General features: G+C 45.7%; 1 protein-coding gene across 1 annotated transcript; it reads right to left on the bottom strand.

Annotated features, from left to right (window-relative positions):
* Positions 1-5,714: 5,714 nt before the first annotated feature.
* axin2 (axin 2 (conductin, axil)) lies at positions 5,715-21,894 on the bottom strand. The gene is made up of 11 exons (XM_071473730.1): positions 21,736-21,894; positions 19,354-20,280; positions 17,154-17,285; positions 14,817-14,919; positions 12,736-12,876; positions 12,098-12,630; positions 11,811-11,987; positions 11,491-11,706; positions 11,228-11,362; positions 10,282-10,449; positions 5,715-7,393 (listed from the first exon to the last, which is right to left on the bottom strand). Exons 2-11 carry the CDS (start codon positions 20,160-20,162, stop codon positions 7,267-7,269), a joined length of 2,541 nt encoding a protein of 846 aa, XP_071329831.1. The 5' UTR covers positions 20,163-20,280; positions 21,736-21,894; the 3' UTR covers positions 5,715-7,266.
* Between the last annotated feature and the right edge of the window lie 941 nt (positions 21,895-22,835).

Raw genomic sequence — 22,835 nt, 5'->3', positions numbered from 1 at the left:
AAATTAATTGGAAGAGTACAAAGTAACCAGTGGTTAAATTCTCCCTATAATCAGCACCAAATTACATAATTCTTTCCAGCTAACTTCCTAGGAAATTATGAAGAAATTATGAGCCCATAAAATAAAGTAAAATATATTATAAAAATATTACTGGGGTAATCTCTCCTGATAAAATGCTTTTTGATGTATTTTTTGTAATGGGCAATTTTGCTACATTCTATTACATCAAATCATTGCCCTTGTATTGTGGCCTCTTAGAGTTTTGGGGGTGTGTGCACTTGTAAAACAGCTCATTACCCAGAGGGCTTTGGAGTTATGTGGGTGTTGCTTGTTTCTAACAGACTGAAGGCGGGCTGTGGTTTGGTGTTCACGTGGTTCACAGTCTAACTTTACTACATACCATAGTGAATTCACAGAGCCCAGAGGCATCACGCTAATGTGCTCCCACACAGTTAAAACCAACAAGAAACCTGATCTAGGACATCTGAGATATAGACTATTACAGAGGAAAATGATTTGACAGATTTGTCTTATGAGAATGTGTGTCCTTCAGAATGAAAAAGCTCGACTTTTGACTCTGATTTGAAATGAAAGAGAAATGTGTGGCTGATTTGTTGTGATCCCGCTGTGTTTATCTGTTTCTGGTTCACATTGAGGGGGCATGAGAGCATCCATATTGTTTAATAATCAGTGGGATGTTTAGATTGTAGATGCAGGTTGGAGCAAAGAGAAGTCAGACCCACCATCTCTGCATGCAGCGCTCCAAACAAGAACCACATGTTCGAGTCCTGGTTCTTTAATTCTCTCTCTCGACTTCCCTCTCTCCGCCCCATCCTCATGCTACAGACTCTCCCCAACCCCTCACCCTGGGAAAAAACGTGGAAGCTCAAAGATTCAAAAACACATGTGGTTAGCCATAAAACTTCACATGCACTCTGTGTACCCTAACCCTCCTCCAACCCCCAACCCCACGCTCCCATCTCCTCCAACCACTCAGCCAATCGACACACACATCGACCTACAAGGAGGAGAGGAGTCATACATGAGAGAAGACGTGGAAACAATGGGACGAAAGGAAGCAACATCAGGCAACAATCTGAGCTGTCTGTGGTGGGGAGCATAAAACAAAGAAGTTTGGGGGGTTGGTGGTGGGACAATGGCGACAGTCAGAGAGAAGGTGACTGCAGGCTACCATTCCTGCACGGGCCCAGAACAATGCCTATCCTGTGGCTTGGTGGGGCTGTGCCGTGCACTAGGTGAAATTTAAGACAAACATAAACACCAAAGGAGGACAATGGCGCTTACTCTCTTTACAAAAGATGCTTTTCCTACAGCTGCAGAGAGGATGCACACTGAATCCCCCGGTGTGGCCCGGCCAGCTATCATACCTCACGTCCTCAGTGCCCTTTTAGCAGCACAGCATCTGATACTGCTGCGCTGCACTGGTGGCAGATTGGGTTTCTGGCCCTCATCGTCAAACCTCTGTCTTCTTCATTTCCCAAAGCATTTGTGAGATATATAATCTCTTCAGATTCTTGCCATGTGATTAGGGAGAGAAATATAATGCCTTTTTTCTGTCAGTACTGTTGGAAAAAAGCCTACTTTTGAAGATTTGTTTCAGCCTTCAAACGTTTTGGTCACATATGTTGGTCATTAAGTTACCAGGCGCTTGTCTCCTAAAAACAGGAGTGATCTTATGTATTGTTCCAGGCGTATCTTCTCTCATTTTATTCTGTATTACCTCACTCATCTATAATGCAAATCTAGGATGCCTGTGTTCCACGCTTCACTTCAGTAAAACTGAACAGTCTGTGAGCTTCAATAATAGCCCTGCTAATTCCTTTTTGATGGATAGGTTCTGGTTCTCCTTGGCCAAGCAGCTATCATCTAAACATGTCAGCAAATTTGACATTGGTAGAGACCAAAGGCATGGGAGCTTGTCATTGGTTAGAGTGGAGTATCAGGCAATGTAAAGTCATGTGACCGGTCACATGGTAAAGGGATCAGCTACCGCAGTGGCGCCTGGCCAGGATCCAGACGAGGCCCCCTGGTTGACCACAGTCCCATGGCTGTCTGGGTCGATGCCTGTGTGGAACAACTCGCATGGCTGATCCAGGTTCCAAATGAAGGGGTTCAAGACCCAAAATTGGGGGTCTCACCCTCTCATATCCGTCTATGGTGGAATGATTTAAGTGTATTTAAATGAGGCTGAGGTTCGTGGTAATGATAACAGTAAGCAGAATTTTTTTTTCCCCAGGGCCACCACGCTCAACCATGCTCGGATTTGATGTTTTAGACTCTACGTTCACCTACATACACATACATTGTGTATTCATTCATGCTGCCATGTCCCTTTTGTGTGTTTGTGATAAAATCCTTATCAATATTCCAGACTGTTTGTACCTAACGAAAAAAGGCATCGCCATTGCTTTGTAATGGATTTTCTTTGAACGGGGTCAAGGTCAGTGTCTTTTGTACCATAACAACCCATTTTGGAAAATGACTGCACACAGACGTCAAAGCCTTGCCTCCACCAATCAAAGCACATCTGTGTGATCCTGGTTCCACTTCCTGTTTAGGTTCCTGTGTGCCGTTGTTCACAGTCAGAGCCTTTGATCTCGCTTCATGTGGGCGGAACAGGTAGCAGACTTGGGATATCACCGCGGGAAACAATAGCAGGCAGAAATGTGGACATGAGGGGGATGAGGTGGCAGATTGGCACAAAGTTGTGCCAATTCATTACAGTCCACAGCTGGTTCTCAAAGTGTGGAACAGTCAGTGGCCCATACAGCTGTCAGTACTCACCATATAAGATGAATGCCTCCCAACAATGGATGTGACATAAAGCTACAAAACACTGAGTTATTATCTTGAGGTCAGGGTACTGACTTAAAATGAAAATCAGGCTGAAAGTGTGAAAGTCAATCTCAACTCAAGTTGAATTTGCTTGCTTTTTCTGGCACTTTCAATCTTATATCCTATGGTTTTTTCTCAGCGAATGGAGCTCAGCTGTCGTGAAGTTGACTCGTTTCTCATCACATCAGTGAACAATGTGAGAAACTGCTGCGTGGTCCCAGACTGCCAGGAGCATCAAAAGCCCCAGGTTTGCTGTGTGTCGATCAGTAATTTTATTACCTGCAAATTTGTTGAGAATTAGCGCCACTCAAAGACAATATCAACTGGGGTCTACATAATTATGAAATGTTGTAGAGTGACCCCAAGATAAATTATTGAAGTTAGTTATCTGGTAGTTATTTTTATTCCAGTACAGGTTGGTTGGTTTGAGGATCTCTGTGCATAAAATAAGACACTGTGAGGTGAGCGCTATACTTGATGGGAACTTGGAGGCAAACAGCAATTTTTTTTGTCCATGGCTCCCAAAACAGCTTAATCTATATCAAGAGTATGTAACTTCAGTCACATGATAACAGGTGTCAGTGAGAACTGAGCAAACTGAGGGCTCTGGTAACGACAGTGAGATGCTTAAAAGCCCTGGGAAAAGCTTTTAAAGTCTGTTTTCAGTTAAGCAGCTTTTTGTTGAGAAATCTTTACTTCTCTTTTTTACAAAAAAAAAAACAAAAACAAAAAAATAAAGAGCTGGGTGGTGATTCAGAGGTCTGGAACCAGGCCAGGACTGACTTGCCGTTTTCCTCTACATGTACTGCTTCTGCTAAGTGCTAGGAGAGTCAGTGATGATATTCTACACTGCACCTTCTAAACACAAAACAGAACCAGCTATGTGCAGTAATCTTATCAAAAAGACTGAAGTCATACAAATATACATAAGTAAACACCTCTTTGTCAAAGCGCTTTCTAGCAACCTTCAGATGCCCCTAATTCTTCACACCCACCTACTTTTAAAAAGCACCCACATGTTTGAATAGCAGTGTAGAGTCCACCAAAACCCAGTGCACTCTTCAAAAAGATGACCCCATCTAAAATAGCCCTCCATACAAAGATCGGTTCACAAGGCTTTCTGACAGTGGAGCGCCGCTGAGTGTGAGCCTCTTAGTTCTAAAGAGTCCAAAGGATGGCCTTCAAGTGTATGCACTGACCTTTGCTGATGAAAGGACTGAAAATGGTATTTTAACAATATCATGATGCCCTTTCAATATGAAAGGCAGCATTAGAAACACTCTTAGCCAATGAAACTTAAAAGGGAGAGCCGGTGGCAGAGGAGCATGGTGTGCAAAATGTGTGTAAAGATATCAGTGTGCATGTGTGCGAAGCCATAAGCTATTACATATTTAAATTAAATTATGTAAGGTAGCTATGATCCTGGATGACTTTCTTTACATCTGTCAAAGACCAAAACTAAAAAGGAGCTGATCCCTTTTACAAGTATTGTCTCTGTTGTGTCATAGGGGGAGTGTGTCATAGACCTCCGCTGTTAATAACACATCATTGAGCCATACCACTGCTACTAACTAGAACACCAAATGTCTGTTGATCTGCAGCTGAAAATAGTCCCCAACAAACGCACTATTTACTCCCATTTTGTGTAACATTTGCCACAAACTACGGTGAACAGGTGTTTAATATAGTTACTGTTCATTTTGTGAAAAAGTAACTCTGTATTTGTGACCTATTTTAAGAGATTTACAGTTCATGCTCAGTTTGGCGCTGAGAACAACAAACGGGGTGGAGACGTTGGAAAGTACTGTGGGATGGATTAAAGCACTGTTGATTTTGGGCTTCTCCTGGAATTTGTTGTGAATAAAAATCCTTATCCTTGAAAGGTTAGATGTTTGAATTTCTGGCAAAGACTGTAAATGATCAGTTACTCATATGGACCTCCCAAAAGCCCCTCATCTAGAAATGACTGCATGTTTTGGCAGTTTGTTGCCTCTGGTCTGTAACTTTGGAAGATTCCCATTTGTTTTGTCTAACTTGAATGTTAAAAGCTTCAAATTAAGTTAAACCTTTGGATACATGCAGTATTCACACAGGAGGAGGAGGAGGAGCCCCCCCCCCCCGTCACGTACACTGAAAACACATCAGGAGGGGGCCTTTTAATGGCCAGTATCGACAGGAGGAATTCTTACAGAAAAGAAAAAAAAAACACTTGTTCCATACACCATTTAGATGGTTACCTGACTATTGCTTTTAGATCTGACTTTTGCTTTTAGGTCTTGAAAAATTGTGAACCTATCCTTCAAAGACAGAATTGAATCTTAAAGCGTTTAACTTCTCAGACTCCCTGATGGTTTATACCTGTAACTTTCATTCATGCAGCACTCTGTTTTCATCCACTCACTGGGACCCTGATTGGCTCTGAGCAAAAGACTACATCACACTCACACACAGGGATCATAAATTGTCACAGGACGCCAAACGGTTTACCATGTAAATAGCTGGGTGAAATGTACTTATGGTGCCTATTTGCCAAATGTCTCATTAACACATGCTTAGATACTCTCCCTCTCTCCTCCTTACACTAACACACAGAGGCTCCGGTGGCCAAATTAATGCTGCATGTTTTAATTTACTCCCTGTTGGAAATTAAGAGCTGATAATGGATGCAAATCTGGCAGAGATTTCTCACTGGATCCAATGAGTTGCACTCTCCACAGCGGGGTGTGTGTAGAGAAGTTTGTTACACACACAGACACACACACACACACACACAGACACACACAGCATTCCAATTAGAGCTCAGAAAAACCCATAGAACACCCAATCACAAGCTACACATACAAACACATGGGAAGCCATTTGCTAATTTGAAAAATAGAACATTTTAATAAAGGCTACATCTCTTCATAATTACAATAATTAAAGTACCGAGGCATCTTTTCAACTGAGCTCTATAGAACGCATAATTTACAGTTTACAAGTGGAGCCAAGGAAGCCATGAAAAATATTATAAAACATAAACATGATGAAACAGATACTAAAAGGCATAAAAATATCTTTTCAACATAAGGCCCCTTGAAAAACCAAGGGAGTAATAGGACCCTGAAAACTGGGTAAAACATGGTAAGAATCCATGTAGGCACAGCTTCTGTACTCAATTAAAACACTATGGACATAGTGTATATCACCACCATCATTATCACCTGCAGCTCATAGTGCAGGCTTCAAATACACACCAAGTGATCCGAATCAAAAGCATCTCAGTCACACATACACATAAGTAAGCACGTTGGGGAGCACATCATAGAGCTTTTTGTTGGTAAATATTACTATTGGTGTAAACACATTTTGGGGACTCGAGGACCTGTTGAGGGCAGTTTCCTCTTAGCAAATACGTAGGCTATTTGTGCGATGCCTGCGCCACTGAAACAAAGGCACTAAGACGCGACAGATCAAGGCTAGCTGGGCAGAGACCCAGAGTTGAGAATTAAACATTAATAGCATTTTCATTGTACACTCAGGGCCCTTCAGAGTGGATGGGGGACACAGCCACAAATAGCACTGTAGTAGTAAATATATCATCAAACTTTAAGTGACAGAGAGCCATTCTCAAAGCTTCAGCAGTAAGCTCTCCAGCCAAGAGATCAGAGATGTCCCACTCAGTCTCCAGGAACAGGAGTGGAGTTTTTCCAGAGGTATTTTTGAAGTTTACAGTTCAATATAAGGGGCCGAAAATGAACAAAACCATTTCCTTTGCTTGAGAACTGATGCTCAAAAGGGAGGGGAAAAAAAAAAAAAAAAAAAAATCAGGGTTGTGGAAATTGGAGAAGGTTCTCCAAGTTTAAGCAGCTTGTCCATGGAAGAATAATAAGGGTGGGGCAGGGATATCTCCAATAAATAGCAATAGAAATCTTTACACAACAATACGAGCATCACAATACAATGCAATGTACATGTATATCTGCATATACATATTAGCGATGTGCTAGCCCATGGGCAGACGCTGGCACAGGCAGGGTCAGGTAGGGTGTCAGTCTCAAATTTAAACCCACTGCCCCATTTCTTTGACAAGTGGTCATTCACCTAGAGTCTCTAGAGTTTTCTCTTCTGGAAACATGGAGATGTTTCAGTCCAGCAACACAGTCAATTATTTTCTTCATTTCAAGGCAGGCTGTTCAACATGATAGTCCTGCATTAGCGCCAACTTGTCCTCCTTCCTTTTTCTTCTTTTTCTCCATATTTCATCCAGTCCTCAACAATGTCCCTTCAGCAACATCTCCAGTCCTACAGTCTTAGCTTAAAAGACACACGCTCTGTGTGTTTGTGTGTTGTGTGAGCATATGAAGGAGTACATCCATAGAGGTGTGAAGTGTTCGTAGGAGTTTATTCCACAACATGGGCAGCATGGTCTCACTCCATCCTCTCCACCTTGCCCAGGATCTTGCCCTCGTAGGTGGGCAGCAAGGAGCCATCGTCTGACACTTCCTCAAACACTGCACCACACTCAAACTCATCACTGGCTTTCTTGAAATAGTACCTGCAACAGAGAGACATGACAGAGTTAATACCGAAAGCCTGCCTTTTTCATACACATGCAACAAGTATGATTCAAACTATATTATAAGCTTCATTTCCACCATCCACAAAAAGCCACCAAGTATCCGATCAACCACGCCTGCTGAGCCTATAGACCGGCTTCTCAGGGTGGAGTGGAACCTGCTGCTGAACGGCCTTGGTCTAAAATAAGAGGCTCGCTCTCTTCATCCCTTCCTCTTTCACTTCTCCCTTTCCTTTTTCCTCCATCATGCTGTTGTGAGTTTTGCCCTGGCTAACCGGGGCCAATTAGGCCCGTGTGCAAATGAAGGGGTCCTTTGACAAAGGCTGAAATTTAGGGTGCCTGCAAGTCTGCCTGTCATTATCCCCCGACTCCTACACACCCGCTCGAGCGCACGTTAGAAGACACATAAGCACGGGCTTTCACTCGCTCCTCGTCCTCATTTCGTGATTACATAGACAAAGGAAAGAACAGAGGCGACGTAGAGGAGGAGGAGACAGAGCCGGTAGAACACCGTGTCCTTCCTTACCCCTGTTGATAGCTGTGAGCTCTCACTGAGAGCTATAGGAAGGGCAGCCGACTGACAACTTTCTGTGTGCGGAAGAAACAGAAAAGAACCTAAGGAGGGGCTTCTCGTCAGCCATGACTTCACTGGGCCATTAATGATGCAACCCCCCCAAAAATCCTCATTTTAGAGGAAGAGGAACCAGCAGGGGTGGGTATGTTGGGGGGGGGGGGGGGGGGGGGGTCTCAGAATTCACTCATTAACTATGTAATGGAAAAATGCCTCGATTTGCTCCATGTGTGGGGTGATTGGAATGTTTGTGTGTGTGTTTGTGAGCATTTTGTCTTTAACGAGATGGGAGGCTGACAAAGCCGAACATGCAATACTTATAAAACAAGAGCTATACTCTTAAAAACCATCATTGCAAAAGGTGCCTGTGACTGCATGTGTTCCAGCCAGCATGAGGGTGGTCACTAATAAAAAGCAGCTCCATCTGAAATACAGGAAGGCTTCAACTAAACGGAATACAAGAGGTCTCTCTGACCAGAATAACGAGAGTAAATAAGACTAAGTGGATAAATAAGATGACATGAAAGAGCACAGGACACGCCTGATAATTGTATCCTCCTCTCCTATCTAGTGGAGGAAGAAAAAAAGAAAAAAAAAGAAAAAAGTTGAGCCTTCCTACTCTTAAAAAAAAAAAAATCTTCAAAGAGCCATGATCTTTTTTTGCTGAGAGAGACAGACAGAGACAGAGAGAGCCTGAATTTCCACTGGAACATGTTTTATGTGGCTAGATCTGTTTTTTCCCCCCCTTCTCCCCTTCTCTCCGTTTGCACTGACATCTGGCACCAATATCGTCTGGCAGGACCCAGCAGTACTGTTCTTTGTTGAACCGCTGCCATGTTGAAATGACCCAACTCCACACATTCTCTGGCTGCTATTAAAGCGCCGCGCAGCTCGCTTTCCAAAAAATGTGGATGGTATGACACGGGAACTGAGACAGCGAGCCAGAGAGAAAAGAAGAGGGGCGGGTGGGGGGGTGGTGGTGGTGGGACAAACAGACAGATGTGAAGAATTCGCAGAGCTAAGTGCTCGTCACGCTGCACACATCTGGACAGGAGGAAGTTTCTTGGGGTTCCTTCGCTTTTTTTTTTTCACCTAGAAATCATAGTTTGATACCTGTAATTATTAACACAATACTCAACTCGTGCTTATCCTGGAGACCATGGCAGTCTAAGCAATAAGTGTTTGATCTTTTCCCTTTAATGCCCACTGGAAAGGAGCAATCAAAGTGAAATCTCTCTCTGCAAATACACACTGAAGTGGTGCGGCCTCAGTCAGGGCCCTGTAGTACGGCAAACAAGCGGATCTGGCATTTAACAATCTGCCTTTCAAAAATATCCATAAAATGATTACAACATGTGTAAACATTGTGCGTGTTCGTCGCAAGCACATTCATGCATGCACACATGTACACACACACACAGAGCAGAAAAAAAGAGGCCCTGATAGCATCAGTGAAGAATTTGCACGCTGGCCATTTGTGTGAGTCTTTGTTGGTTGAAATGAAAGGGGCCGGGGCTTCAAAGCCATGTGTATTAAGTGTGCCTTAGCATGGAAATCAATACCAGATGGGACCCAAAACGCTGCAGTTCAAACTCTCCCACTAACCCCCACACCACCCTCCCTCCCTCCCTCCTTCTTGTCCTTTCCTTTTCGTTGCACCCCCCTCAACACACGTGCACACAAACCACAGAGGCCTGAAACTGTCTGCACATACACACACACACACTGAAACAAACACTGATAACAACGCTCCACGCACACATGTATGACGCACAATCAAAGTGAAGATAAAATATAATATTTAAGGTCTTCAAGGTCACACTAACCAACATTCACAGATAAAAATCTATCTCTGGACAGCGTAGCCTCAGACACTCTCGCTTCAGGTTGTGTCTTTTGGATTGTTCAAAATGTCATCGTGTTATGATGAGGTGACACTGATGATCATGGATTGCAAAATCAGCCATACTGTTCCTATGCCACTGAAGATACTGGGGATTACTCCTTGCCTGTGTAATTGCCATTTTGGAAAATGATTAAGCTAGCCCTTTCTAAACCTTCAGCCTCAGACTGTGACCTGTACACAGGCTGTGAGTCAGTGTGTGTTGAATACACCGAAAGCCCACGCTCAACTTCAACAAATTCATTCTTCAAGGCCACTGAACTGATATCATTTTACTGCCGGCAATCACAGTATCCCTGAAGCGCAATGGGAAAAGTTCACATGTCGTCACTAAAATCACTTGTGTAAAACTTTAATCAACAATTGATAGTATTCAAATTTCCCTCTACACACCTGTAGTTGCCCTTCTTGCGGAGCTGCTCCTTGAAGTGGCCCAGGGTGAGAGTGTGGCTCTTCATGGTCCTCCGGTAGGGGATCTCCTCACCACAGAAGAAATATGTCACCACCGTCTCTCCGCTGCACACCCCGTGGCTTCCTAAACCCTTCTTACACTCCTTCATCCTGAAATTAGACAAAGGGGGACAGAAAGGGTGTGTGAGAAGGAGTGGACACCCTCATGACACTCCACATAAAAAAGAGAAATCAGAAAGACAGCAGAGCTTCTAAGGGACAGCTTGCAGCTATGGAGTGCAGAAGACAGTGCTAGACTAGAAGCACAGTAACAGCAGCCTGACTGAAGAATAACACTAGTGAGTGAGTGACCCAGTGCCATCAGCAAGTGTGTGTGTGTGTGTTGTGTGCGCATGGAGAAGGGGCACAGTATTAACAATTCCCCTTCAGCTATGTCCAAGGCTTTGTAGGCCCACTTCAGAGGAGCTCTCTCTTTGCTAGGCTCTGCTCGCCCCAGCTGACTGCCAGCTCACTGAAGGACAGCCAATAAAAATGATACATATATATGAAAGGGATGTCTCAGTCAGGTGGTGCAATGACTACACACTCCCCACACACAGCACAAACACACAAGATTCATGCAAACACAGAGGCAGAGCCAGGCCTGTGTGTACAAAGCTTAAAATAAGCTTTGCAAAGGGGGGGGTGGGGTCACCTTGGCTTTTGAGTGACTGTATGTGGGCGTACACATGTGTTATATGTGGGTTTGCACGACTATTTGCCTGTCTTCCTACATGTCTAGTGAGCAGTGCAGGTGACAAGAAGGAAGAGTTAAAAGGGTGGAAGTACACTGCAAGGTGGAGGCTATGGCTGGGAGGAGGAGGAGGAGGAGGAGGAGAAGCAGAAAGGAGGAGAGGAGAGGGAAGGCAGGACGCTAGAGGCATCGTACTCTTCTGATTGGAGACCGGGGCTGGTTGTGAGGAGGCCAGCAGGGCTGGGATTGGCTAGAGAAAGGGGGACGGACCCCCCACCCTGGACAGGCACTAGGTGGCTCTTCTCTCGCTGGAGACTGGACATTGCATGCCTGGGAAGAGATGTAACAGAAACTTAAATGCTATGATCAATAATAACAACTGATAATGTGAGACATCAAATCTGGGAATAAGAAAAAAAAAGGCCAAGCACAATATTCAACAGCTACTCCCTGTGTACCTTTGCTTGGTGGTCTTGGTGGAGACCTCCTCCAGTCTACGGCAGGCCTCCTCCAGCTGGGCCAAAGTGTTGGGAGGGGGCAAGGGAGGCATGGCAGGGTCTTGGATGAATGGCTGGGCTGGCTGGTGGCTACGTAGGTGGCCACAGCTTCCTCCACCACCCCATGTGTGTGTCTGGGCTGAGGAGCCTCCAAAGGATTTCTTGGTGCTCTGGGTACTGCGAGGGCAAAAAGACATATGCATAAACAACACGCAATAGTGAGACGTAAATTGGCACATTTTAGACTCAAACTCATGCAAACACCAAAGCTCACTGCTCACCTGTGAGACTTGTGCCTGCCCCGCTGTTTACTTTCCAGGATCCACTGCAGCACATTTTGGGTGGGGTCTGTTTTGTCACTGGGCAGTTGTAATGGCCCACAGTCCTCCATACACCTTTCTGCTACTCCATCCTCAGCCCCTGAACGACACACGCGCCTGGATAGAGAGCTGGAACGCCTGAGAGGAAGAAAGGGTGAGAATTAGCATTGTTTATTTTTATGCAATCAACATGAGAAAACAGGAAGGGAAAAAAAACCAAAAACAGATGCAAAGTGCTTGGAACTGACCCCAAACTGCTGTCTGTAGAAATAGCCCCACATGTCTCTCTACCAAGGCTGCGGCTGCGCTGGTAAGGCTGGCAGGGCTGGCACTCCCCGCTGCTAGAGCACAGGCCGTGTACCCTGAGGGCTGCCTCCCTTTCAATCTGCTCTTTAGTCTTGGGACTGGCATGATGGTGGATGTAGTGATGGTGGATGTGTTTCGTGCTCTGCCTGCTTACGAGGGTCCTGCTGGGGCCCAAGGCCAGAGTGAACACCCCTTGGTCAGGACTAGAGACAGAAGAAGTGGAGGGCCCAGTCCTCACCAGGGCCTTGATTCCAAAGCCTGCCCGGGTGAAGGGGCTGTGCTCTGGGGAGCTGGAGCGAGGTGAATGCCGGATAACAGCGGGTGACTGGCAGCCGGGGGTCTTCAGGACACGAGAGAGGTGTTCATCCAGGATGGCCTGGGGGTCCTCATCAGAGGAGCCAGAGAGGAGGGTCAAGGGGTGGGGGGAAAGCTGGGGAGCACTTCCCATGATCTCTGTATCTTCTCTTTCCTCCTCCTGGTAAAAAACAAGGCATACAAAGTCAACGACTGAGAAAAAAAAAACCAAAAAACAAAAATTAACTATTCACTTTTCCAGTAAGCACCATTCTCTCTCACACACCTCCTGAATCTGCTGCAGCCTCTCTTCCAGAGAGCTAATGGTGTCCTGCTCTCTCTTCAGGCTCTCCAGGCGGGAGATGAGCTTGGCTGCAAATTCTGCCGGCTCCATTGGGACCATCTCCTTGGGAGGACAGCGAGTACGCTTTGGGGAGAAAAACATACATTAGCTGTTGTATCATCCCTGTCATCCCTCCATGACGAAGCCTCAGACCTCCCAAACTTCTACTCCCAAGACTCCTCTCGCCTCATCTATCTACATTTATGCATTGTTCTCCACCAGCGCCTGCCCCACCACTGGTGGCACTGATCAGGACACTATCATAGGCTCCCAGGGCTATGGGGTTGTTTAAAGGGGTGGCAGGCCTGGTGTATGGTCACGCTGGGCTAGGCCTCCGCTGGTTCCCTCTGTCATCGTCAGCAGGCCTCTTTAAAGTCAGCTCACTTCAAAGACTTCCTCGTCAAATATCAAACACTCAGTAGGGGGAGAATAGGGTGGTGGAGGGAGGGATGGAGGGATAGATAGATGGGAAGCAGTGGCTTTACATCCAGGAATAAAAGCCACATATCGACAGGGGGTGGAAGAGAACTACAGGGAGGAGAGGATGAGGGATTAAAAAAATGGGAGAAGTTGAGATGCAGAGATGTGTGCTCACAGGAGGGGAGAGAAAGAGAAAATGAAGAGAGGGAAGGATTGGAGGGGAGAGATAAAGGTGCCAAAAAGGATGTGAGATCAGAAAGGTTGAGGTAATTTATCCCCCTCCCCATCTTGTCACACACTGGGCACCTTTGAGGTACAGTATAGTGACAGTATGAGAATGTGTGTGCGTGTGTGTGTGCTCACATCTTAAATTATTTGCATTTTTGCACTAGGGCTTTCTTGATTTTTCTTCCTCTTTTTTGTTTCTCCCATCCCTTTGTAGTGGGGATGAAGGGGAGAAAAGACTGAGAAAAAGAGGAGCCGTCTGATGGAGCCTGAGGCTGGTGCACCATGGGAATGGCAGCCATCGCCAAAAATCAGAAGGGAAACAAAAACAAGAATAAAAGCAAAAATAAAGCAAAAAAGGGGACAGCGGGAAAAGACTGGCGAAAACCAATCTGAGAATCTTTTCCTGATACAAGTTACACTTGCTGCATGTCTTATAATGTCAAAAAAAGGGGGTTACATCAGGTTTATTTTAACAAACTACTTCTGTTACTAATACTTGTGCAAAATGTTCCCCTGCCTCTGTTCTAGACCTTTAACTATCCTTCTTTCAAACTGAAATTAGCGTCTATTAAGCCCTAAGCTACCAACTCCCCTTTGACCCACTGAGACCTCACATGACACGCTCAAACTCTTCCCTTAGATCCCTCACTTTTAGGGGAGGGGGCTGGCTGAGAGAGAGAGAGAGAGAGAGAGAGTGAGTGTGTGTGTGTGTGTGTGTGTGTGTGTAGGGGGGTGCTGTGGAAAAAAAAAAAAAAAAAAAAAAAAAAAGGGGGCCAGCTCTGTTGGAAGTTGTCACTTCCCTGTGCGTTTGCTCCATTCATCCTTGGATCAAAGCACTGCGTGTGCGCATATGTGCGTGTGAATGTGTCTGAGTATCTTTGTGTTTTTGTTGGGGAACTTGGCTGATTTCAGAGCCCTCGGGATAAAGCGGCAGAGATCTTCCTCATCTCTCCCTATTCTCCATATTTACAGCATCAGTAGGGGAGGAAAACCCTGGTGTGTTCCGAGCGCTGTGGCGATAAACAGCTTAGAGACCTCCCCGTTTCCCGCAGACTTCAAGGAACCCTAATGGGGGTGTAGGTGACACCAAAGGTAGCAAGGGGGCTTGTGTTTGTATGTGCGTTTACTTGTGTGTGTGTGTGTGCGCGCACGCGTATGTGTGTGTGAGTGTGTGGGGGAGGCTGGGTCTTTGACGTTACTCTTCAGATCTTTGCTGGTGTTGTTGAATTGAGAATGCAGAATACAGTTTGTGCGGAACTATTCATAGAACCAAGAGAGACCCGGAACAGAGGGTGGTATGGAAATTAGACTGTGGGACCCAGGTTCAAAAAGACTTCTGAGCGTCTGTGGTTATGTGTGCGTGTTTGTGTACTTACAGGGAAAGCAGGCAGAGACACTTGGCTGTTCATTCTCATGTTGCGTTGCATCTCTCTCTGTAGCTGTTTCTTGGAGCCCAGTTTATACGGAGGGATGCCATCTCTGGGGGGGTACAGACAGATCACAAAGGTCAATTACCCAATCAAATACATCATTAAAGACCAAACAGTCATTCGGGAAGAAGCTTGTTAGCCAATTGGGCAGATCAAAAACAGTTCAAGCAAGAAGAAATCTAATTTATTAATTCTCTTATCCATTTTGTTTTTCATCTTTCAGGCTTAATCTGAGAACAAAGACGACACTCAGAGGTAAATCATGCCAGCATTTCCGGCCGTGTATGTGTGTCAGAGCAGATCGGGTTACGTGTTTCTGAGTGAGGTGGTAGGAGGTTTTGTTTGCCCTAGAAATGACACTCATTTTCAGCCCCGGCTTCAGCACAGCACTGGGCACCCTGCTGGCCGGTTCCTTTCAACACCACACATACACACAAAAACACACACAATGCAGTCAGTGCACTCTGCTCTACTGGCCACAAGTAGTGTCAGCATTAGCATTCCCCTACCGACTTTTATGTTGAGCTGAGGACACCGTTAGCATTAGCTACTCATTATACTTATTCAAAGAGTTACTGCAGGACAGGACCCAAGGGTGCAGCTAACCTGGTTAAATCTATCGGAGGGACTCAACGGCTGACTGGCTGAAAAATGAAATCAAACAACAAACAGCAAAGCTCAAGCTTCAAACTGAAGCACTTGACAGTGTAAAACAGTGTCTTTTCTCCCATGCTAAACAGCAGTTTCCTGGTGACCTAGCCTAACTGAGGAGCACTTTTCCACTTTTGCTTTGAAATGCCACAGTCATGCGCATAAGCACCCCCCCCCCCCCCACCACCACCACCACCACCACCCTCCCACCCCCTCCAATCTTCATTTGGCAAGCGCTGCCGCAGCCAGCCTCTGATCTCCGCACATCAAAAGGCTGGTTTGTAAGATAAGGTAATGTTTGAAGTCTGCGCAGCTGCATTCCCCAGCGTCCAAGCAAATCCATAAATAAGATATAAGCAAAAATCCCCCCTCCACCACTGTCTTTCTCTTCCCACCCAACTGCCTCCTCCCCCGTTGCTTTTTTTCCCCCCTTTTCTATTCTTTTCTTTATCCGAGTGTGTGTGTGTGCGTATCTGTAAATGAGATTCAAATGTTTATGGGTCCGTTTAACTGACCTAAAGAGAGGCAGATATTGCACTGGGTCAAAGTACAGCACAATAGGACTATATTGGCCTCGGCCGCTTTGAAGCTGGGCTGTCTAGAGATATGCCAGAGCAGAGGGCTCCCTGTTGTAAAAAACTCTTTATAGCTACCATATTCAGGTGCAGCCAAGCCCACTGGTTCCAACACAGTGTAACATCAGTGTCTCTGCCTTTAAGTATCTTTCACAGGTCATCTTTAGCTTGCTGTTTCACTGACATCATCCATGTAGGCCTTGATGCCTCCCATGTGAGATGCAGTAAAGAAGAACTTGTTCTCAAGATTCATCTGCTTTTTGTTCACAACTGCCTGACCTGAGCACTCCTGGCCTTGAGCCGTGCACCACGCAATGACTTCATAGTACCTTGTCACTTGAGAAACACGTGATTAGACCAAGTTATCCTTTAGAGAAATGAGGACCTAGGCATGTACACAGATGAGCACAAACTAAAGGTGGAACATGACATTAAGCACTATTCCATTGCTGAAAAAAAATGAGTCAATCTATAGGCACTTCATTGACAATGACTTAAATAAATGACCACTCATCATTTAGCAAACAAAATACCAAGCATTTTTCTCATTTCAGGTGTTTAGAATGTGAATATTTGCTGCTTTTCTCTGTTTCATTGTAAACTGAACATCTTTGGGTTTTGGATTCTTGCTCACAAATTAGGTTTGCATGGGCTCTCTGAAGTTGTGATGAACATTTTACACTATTGTCTGTCATTTAATAGACTAAATTATTAATTTCAGTTAATCAAAGTAATGAGAAGGGCACTCAGAGGGCACAGAATATTATTTTAGAATACAAGGGTGAGGCTTGGCATTGACTTATGCCATTTCCTGGCTGCTCTAGTGTCTGAAAGTGTTTTCAAGGGGGCACAATTCACTACATTTCCACTATTGAAAAGGAATCTTCCTATGACTCCCAACAACCGGCTGAAGCAAGACGTAACGTCATCTTTTCTCTCTCTCTCTCTCTCTCTCTCTCTCTCTCTCTCTCTCTCTCTCTCTCTCTCTCTCTCTCTCTCACTCACTCACTCACACTCACACAAAACACATGTGTATATTCGGTTAATATCCACTTACACACTGCTGTCAGTCACAGACATGGCATCGTCGGTCAAAGCGTCACTAGACACCTCGCTGTCATTGGTGCTGCTGACGGGGGCAAAAGAGCCCATATGGCAGGGGTTGACCGAGTCTCCTCTCTTGTATGATCTGGGGAGGTTACACAAGCATGGATCAGATTAATACTAATGCAGGACTATGAAACAGCATTCAACAGGTGGGTGACATTTAGTTTCTACTTCCTGAGGAGTGAGTTGTGTGTATCTCACTGATGTTGAGGATTTAAGATGAAGATAGGTTGTACAATGACACTAAGAGAAGAAGTGATTGAATGAGGGAGTGTGTGTGAGCGTGTGTGACCTTGTCTTCTACCAGTAACAACTACACCCTGTAATGAATGAATATGACTGGCTAGTCTGGGGTCAGGAAACTTCCTCCTCTAAAATACAAGTTCATCTGCACTGGGAAAACCTTGGTTTTCTCCTTATGCCCCATTTCTTTCTACTTAAATAGCCCACAATTTCTCTCTTTCCATTCCTCTCATTGACGCTCACTCTTTCCTCAGCATACATCTCCTGCTGTGTATGCATTCTTGCCATGGTACAGGAGGGGGAGAAAAAAGGGGAGTAAGCAAAAGAGGAAAAAAAGTATAGAACGGAAGCACGAGAGTGTGTCAGAGAAGGAAAGAAAGGGGAGAGAAAAAAAGAGGGGGGGTCTTCATCAGGAGGGAGAGACTCAGCATGACTAAAGCAGTAGGCCCCCAGATCCCGGCTGACCTTCAGAGGGGCTTGCAAAGAGTCAGGTATTTAACACAGCTGGCCTTGCATTCTTCCCTCCCTGCCTCTCTCTCACCCCCTCATTTATACTTTCTCCTCCCTCCCTTTCTTTCATGAGATGACCCCCCCCCCCCCCGTCCTTCCTTTCCGCTCTCTTTCCCCTCACTTTCGCTCCAAAAGCATGCCTCGTCGTCCCCATCCCTGAGTTTTCAAAAGGAAGGAAGATAAAAGTGGAGAAGGCGGGGGAAAGCAGTAAAGGAGGAGAATCAGAGGAGAATTGACGCAAACAAGAAGAGAGGGAAGAAGAGAGTGAAAGGGTTGGGGTGGGGAGGAGGTTGTGTGTGTGTGTGTGTGTGTGTGTGTGTGTGTGTGTGTGTGTGTGTGTGTGTGTGTGTGGTGGTGGGGGGGGTTGATTTTGTACTGTAGCTGCTGCCATTCAGGATTTGTTTTGTTTTAGTTTTTTTTGTTTTTTTTGAGAAGAGAACCTGAGATGAGAAGAGGTGAGGAGAGGGAAGCGGAAAGGAGAGAAATGAGATCCACATGTTTTAAATCTGTAGGATGACAATGGGAGGGGAGAGAAAAGGCACCAGGGCTCTGCGTCAAAAGCGGGCTCTTCTACCAGTCTGGCCAACAAGCATCACACTAACACAAAGTCTTGGATCCTCCACTATCCCTACCAACACACAAACTGTAAATCCACGCTGTCCAAAGAAGGCAGCGGTCAGCTTTCGTGGCTTGTCATGCCCGTTAGAAAAGTTAAGATCGTGGGGAAGTTTGTGATTTAGTGCTGCATTAGCTACAGTAGATAGTCTCTGAAAAGCCACCTACAGCATTTTGGAACTGGGTATTTATGATTACTTATATTTCATAGACTTATAAAACCCTCCAAGATAACTTATATTTGTATAGTGTGCATTATCAATCTGAACTTTGATTTTGCTCTTACTGATGGGAAGCTATAGAAACATCTATTCCAAAACGCCATCTATAGATCTGCTATAGATGAACATCTCTGCCAAAGGCTTGAGGACAGCGTGGTGATACGGGAGGAGGCATAACATAGCAATGTCATCATCTATTATTTGCTGGCTGGGGCCAGAGCCAGCCGTGCTCTGTGAACTTTTCCCGTGGAAGACGATCCCTCATTCTGCGGAACTATTTCAAAGCCCCGGAAATCCAGGCCAGCGCCAGCAGAGGGCTGCTGCTGCTGCTGCTGCTGCTGCTGGAGATGGTGAGAGGGGCCAGAGACAGCGAGGGAGTGAAACAGTTTTCTACAAACTTCACAGGAACCCTGGAGTTAAGTGGATAAAAATGTGCTTTGCCACTTCTACGCATGAGGATATTTCCTAAAGCCTATTGTACAGATTATATAGGCTATATGTATGCGCGGCATGGATTCTGGTTGTGAAGCTACATATGGTTTAAAGGTGCTGCAGCCATACCTGTATCCCCTCTCCATCACCTCCACCGCCCTCATGGACACGGGGGCCCTGTTCGCCTTCGCTGACAGTCCAACCAGCGCTTTGGCTTTGAAATCACAACTCCACTCCTCCTCTTCGTTCAGGGTGGGCAGGTATCCACACACAACTTTCAGGTCGCCCAACCCGTTCGAGTTGACGTGATTCGGGTTTTCTCCCCCAGTCCTCACGTACTCCAGGTAGATGTCAGAGGTCAGAAACATCTGGTACGCGTTCTCCTCCATGTTGGTTTGGATCTCGGTCTGTGCCTGGTCGAACATCGCAGAGTCTATGTGTTGCTTCTTGATATTATCCCGTATGAAGGTTTTAGTCGCGGGCTTGAGCTGTTTGGCAACAATGCTGTTGTTTTCAATGTAGCGCTTGTAAATTGCTTTGGCGACTCTCTGCGTTTTGGTATCCTTGAGGTCCATTTGCCTGAAGCCATTGCAGGCGAACCAAAAGTCTAAAGTATCGACACATTTCTCCCGCTCCAGGAATGTCCTAAAAAGAAGAGCACCGTCCTGGTCCCCGAGGAGAGAGTGCAAAGACTTTGTCCACCGGGAAAGCGGCGAATCCGGGGAGGCACTCCCCTCTGGCTCCCCAAGACCATCCTCGTTCCTCCTCGCCGAGGAACCCGCAGAGCCGAGCAGAACCGATTTGGGGGGCTCCAAGGGTTTCATCATTGCGAGTTTGCCGGGGTAGCAGGGCGCCTCGCCCTCCTCCCCAGGCACCGGGGGTCGAGGAGCATCTTCTCGAAAACTACTGGCGATATGGTCCATAAGCGCCCGGCTCATGGTTCTGAAGGCAGCAGGAGAGAGCCCGTGTGTTGTTCGCCTCCTCTGAGCTTCTACTGTAATCTCCTCACTCTCTTATGTCAGCGGGGGAGCTTCTCTCTGGCTGCCCGTCTTCTCTCTGAAACACAAAGTATCGATCTAATCAAAAGCAGATCCGCCCCAACTTCAAAGGGGCAGAGACGCAGTGAGAGTCTTTTCATTCCCTCACTGACTTTTACAGAAAAAGGCAGGCTAGTTCACAGGAAAAAAAAGAGGAATCTGAGAAAACGCTGCAGCAGCATTACATAAACAGCAGTCCTTCAAATCTCAATGTGGAATGTGATTTCTACCGAGGCGCGATTGGCTGGGACGCAAATTAACAAGAATTCAACAGTGATTTCGCACACGCACCGCCGAGCAGAAAACCACCTGAACGATGCCCTCCCTGAATTTGACATCGTCTTCTTTTGCCGACAACACGAGAAGTGGCGATCACATGTATGTCAAGCGCGGCTGCGAAGCGAGCGGCATCAATAAGTCATTTATCCGTCAGAATGCCAGAGCATTACGCACGGACACGGCTTTATGAACGCTTCCGGATCCATCACGGCTGATGTCAGGGTTAGAGCCTGGCTTTGCCTGCTGCAGAATGCAAACACATGTCTGTGTGTGTGTGTGTGTGTGTGTGTGTGTCCATATCCGAGCACTCACTTCTGCGTCTCTACATCTCATCACAACCGACTGAACACCACACTCAGCCTGCCCGAGAGCAGCCTACCTGTAGGACACCGATGTGGGACAAACTCGAAGAGATCAGAAAAAACGTGACCAAAATAGTTAATGGAGTGAACTGGCTGCTGCTGCTGCTGCTGCTCGCAGGGCTTCAAACACCCAGTTACCTGCTGCTCCACTACCGGAGAGATCATGAGCAGTTTTTTCGCAGATGATCGCTGCTTCGCCGCAAAGCATCAGTGTTATAACGTGTCGGCGGCTGATGTGCAGCAAAGCAGATGTCACTTCGTATCACTGACACTGAGTTACACTGCTCCACTGTTAAACTTGTCAGAGATATGCTCGTAGAAAAAAAAAAACACCGCTCCAGACACAGCGACAGCTCAAAATCTCCCTAAACCAATACCCGGGGCCACTTCTGGAAAAAGTAACTATTCAAAATCACATCGCATGATACTGTGTACATTACAGCCCCGCTCAAGTTTAACCTCTCACATAGCCTGAAGTCTTTTAAACTTTCTTTAACGTTACATTTAAGGCGAAAAAAACAAATAAATAAAAAAAAAAAAAAAACGTCCAATCCCATGTGTACACCAAGTCTCAGATCTTATGGGGAAGGAATTCCACAAAAAGAAACCAGCACTTCCTCCAAAAACTCCTACTTTAACTATGAAATCAAACGACGTGCCAAACGAAAAATGAAGTTAATGATACAGAAAGGACACGACGCGTTTTTCGGTCTTTAAACGCAGCAAAAGCGGCTCGTTTCCCCCAGAACATGACTTCAAAGGCGAGTCGGCAGCACATCAAAGGGAACTCCAATGGGGGCCAGTTTGAGGAGGCACACACTCTTGAAACTTACCATCGATCCACGAGTTCTCTCCTCAAATTAAACTCCTGTTTTTTTTGTTGTTGTTGTTGTTGTTGTTTGCTTTATCCACCAAGAAAAACGCGTATAATCCACAACACTCGTCTCCACAACGCGTCCACATACAGTCCGTTCAGGTTTGAGTCGGTTTACGGAGAGAAAAATGCACTCGAGAGGGAAAAAAAAAAAAAAAAAAATAGCGCTTTTCTCCCTCCTCCCTTTCTCCTCCCCACGGTTTCAGGCTGCCATGCCGCACGGTAGGTCTCTCCTGTAGGCGACTCCAACACCAACTGAACTGAGAGGCTGGAGCAGCGCACTTCAAAGTGAGGAACCGACTGCCGGGTCCCGACAGCTGCATAAAAAACAATTGCAGCCTGGCGCCTCCGGAAAAAAAAAAAAAAAAAAAAAAAAAAAAAAGAAAAATAAGTGGCGGAGATTCCCGGATACGTTGCAGCCACTCTGGATGAGAGATGTTTTGAAGGCTGTTCTGTTTATTTCCTGACCTGCGTGTTTTTTGTTTTTTTTTTTTTGTTGTTTAGTTTTTTGCCACGTATTAACCAAATCTTTTCCCAGCTCACGAAGTTGCAGCTACGTCGTGAGGACCTTATCAAAGACAGGCAATCTTGAGCCAACTCCCCGAGGCTTTGGAGCGTCAGAAGTAACTGATCTGCCGCCCTAATAGCATTATCGCTACAATCCCTCTGTTGCTACATAAACTTTAAAGACGCAGGAATCTTTTCCTTTCAAGACCCGCATAGTTTTTGAGACTAACCCACCGAGAGTCCCGATGATGCACAATGCATGCACCGACGTGTATCAAATAGCATGTTTATATCCTCATGTGAATTTTTGGCGACATCAGAAGAAGACAATAAAACGAAACTATGGTTTTAATCTCATAAATGCACTCTTTGGAGAGGACGGAGCTACGGGTCGGTGTCCCTGCTGCAGGATTCAAAGCCTTGCAAAAAAGTTTCTACATCAGGCTTGAAAACATGCTTCTCAAATAATGGATAGTTACTATATCCATCCTCAGTCCTCATTTAGACACAGCATGTTGCAATAGGAAATCAAATCATAGCGGTGTTATCACT

This window comes from Trachinotus anak, unplaced genomic scaffold (genome assembly GCF_046630095.1).
Source record: "Trachinotus anak isolate AG129_WGS33_773 ecotype Australia unplaced genomic scaffold, CSIRO_AGI_Tana_v1 ptg000003l, whole genome shotgun sequence".
NCBI classification, from domain to species: domain Eukaryota; kingdom Metazoa; phylum Chordata; class Actinopteri; order Carangiformes; family Carangidae; genus Trachinotus; species Trachinotus anak.
The sequence above is the reverse complement of the archived record's forward strand: the minus strand, read 5'-3'. Positions and strand labels throughout refer to the sequence as shown.

What these genes read in the sequence shown, in the direction of transcription:
- axin2 (XM_071473730.1), bottom strand. Translation starts at nt 20,162, where the DNA reads ATGAGCCGGGCGCTTATGGACCATATCGCCAGTAGTTTTCGAGAAGAT. An exon ending in TCTGTGACTGACAGCAGTGT is followed by an intron (nt 14,920 to 17,153) that starts GTAAGTGGATAT and finishes GTACCCCCCCAG; the next exon opens with AGATGGCATCCCTCCGTATA. An exon ending in TCTACAGACAGCAGTTTGGG is followed by an intron (nt 11,988 to 12,097) that starts GTCAGTTCCAAG and finishes TCTTCCTCTCAG; the next exon opens with GCGTTCCAGCTCTCTATCCA.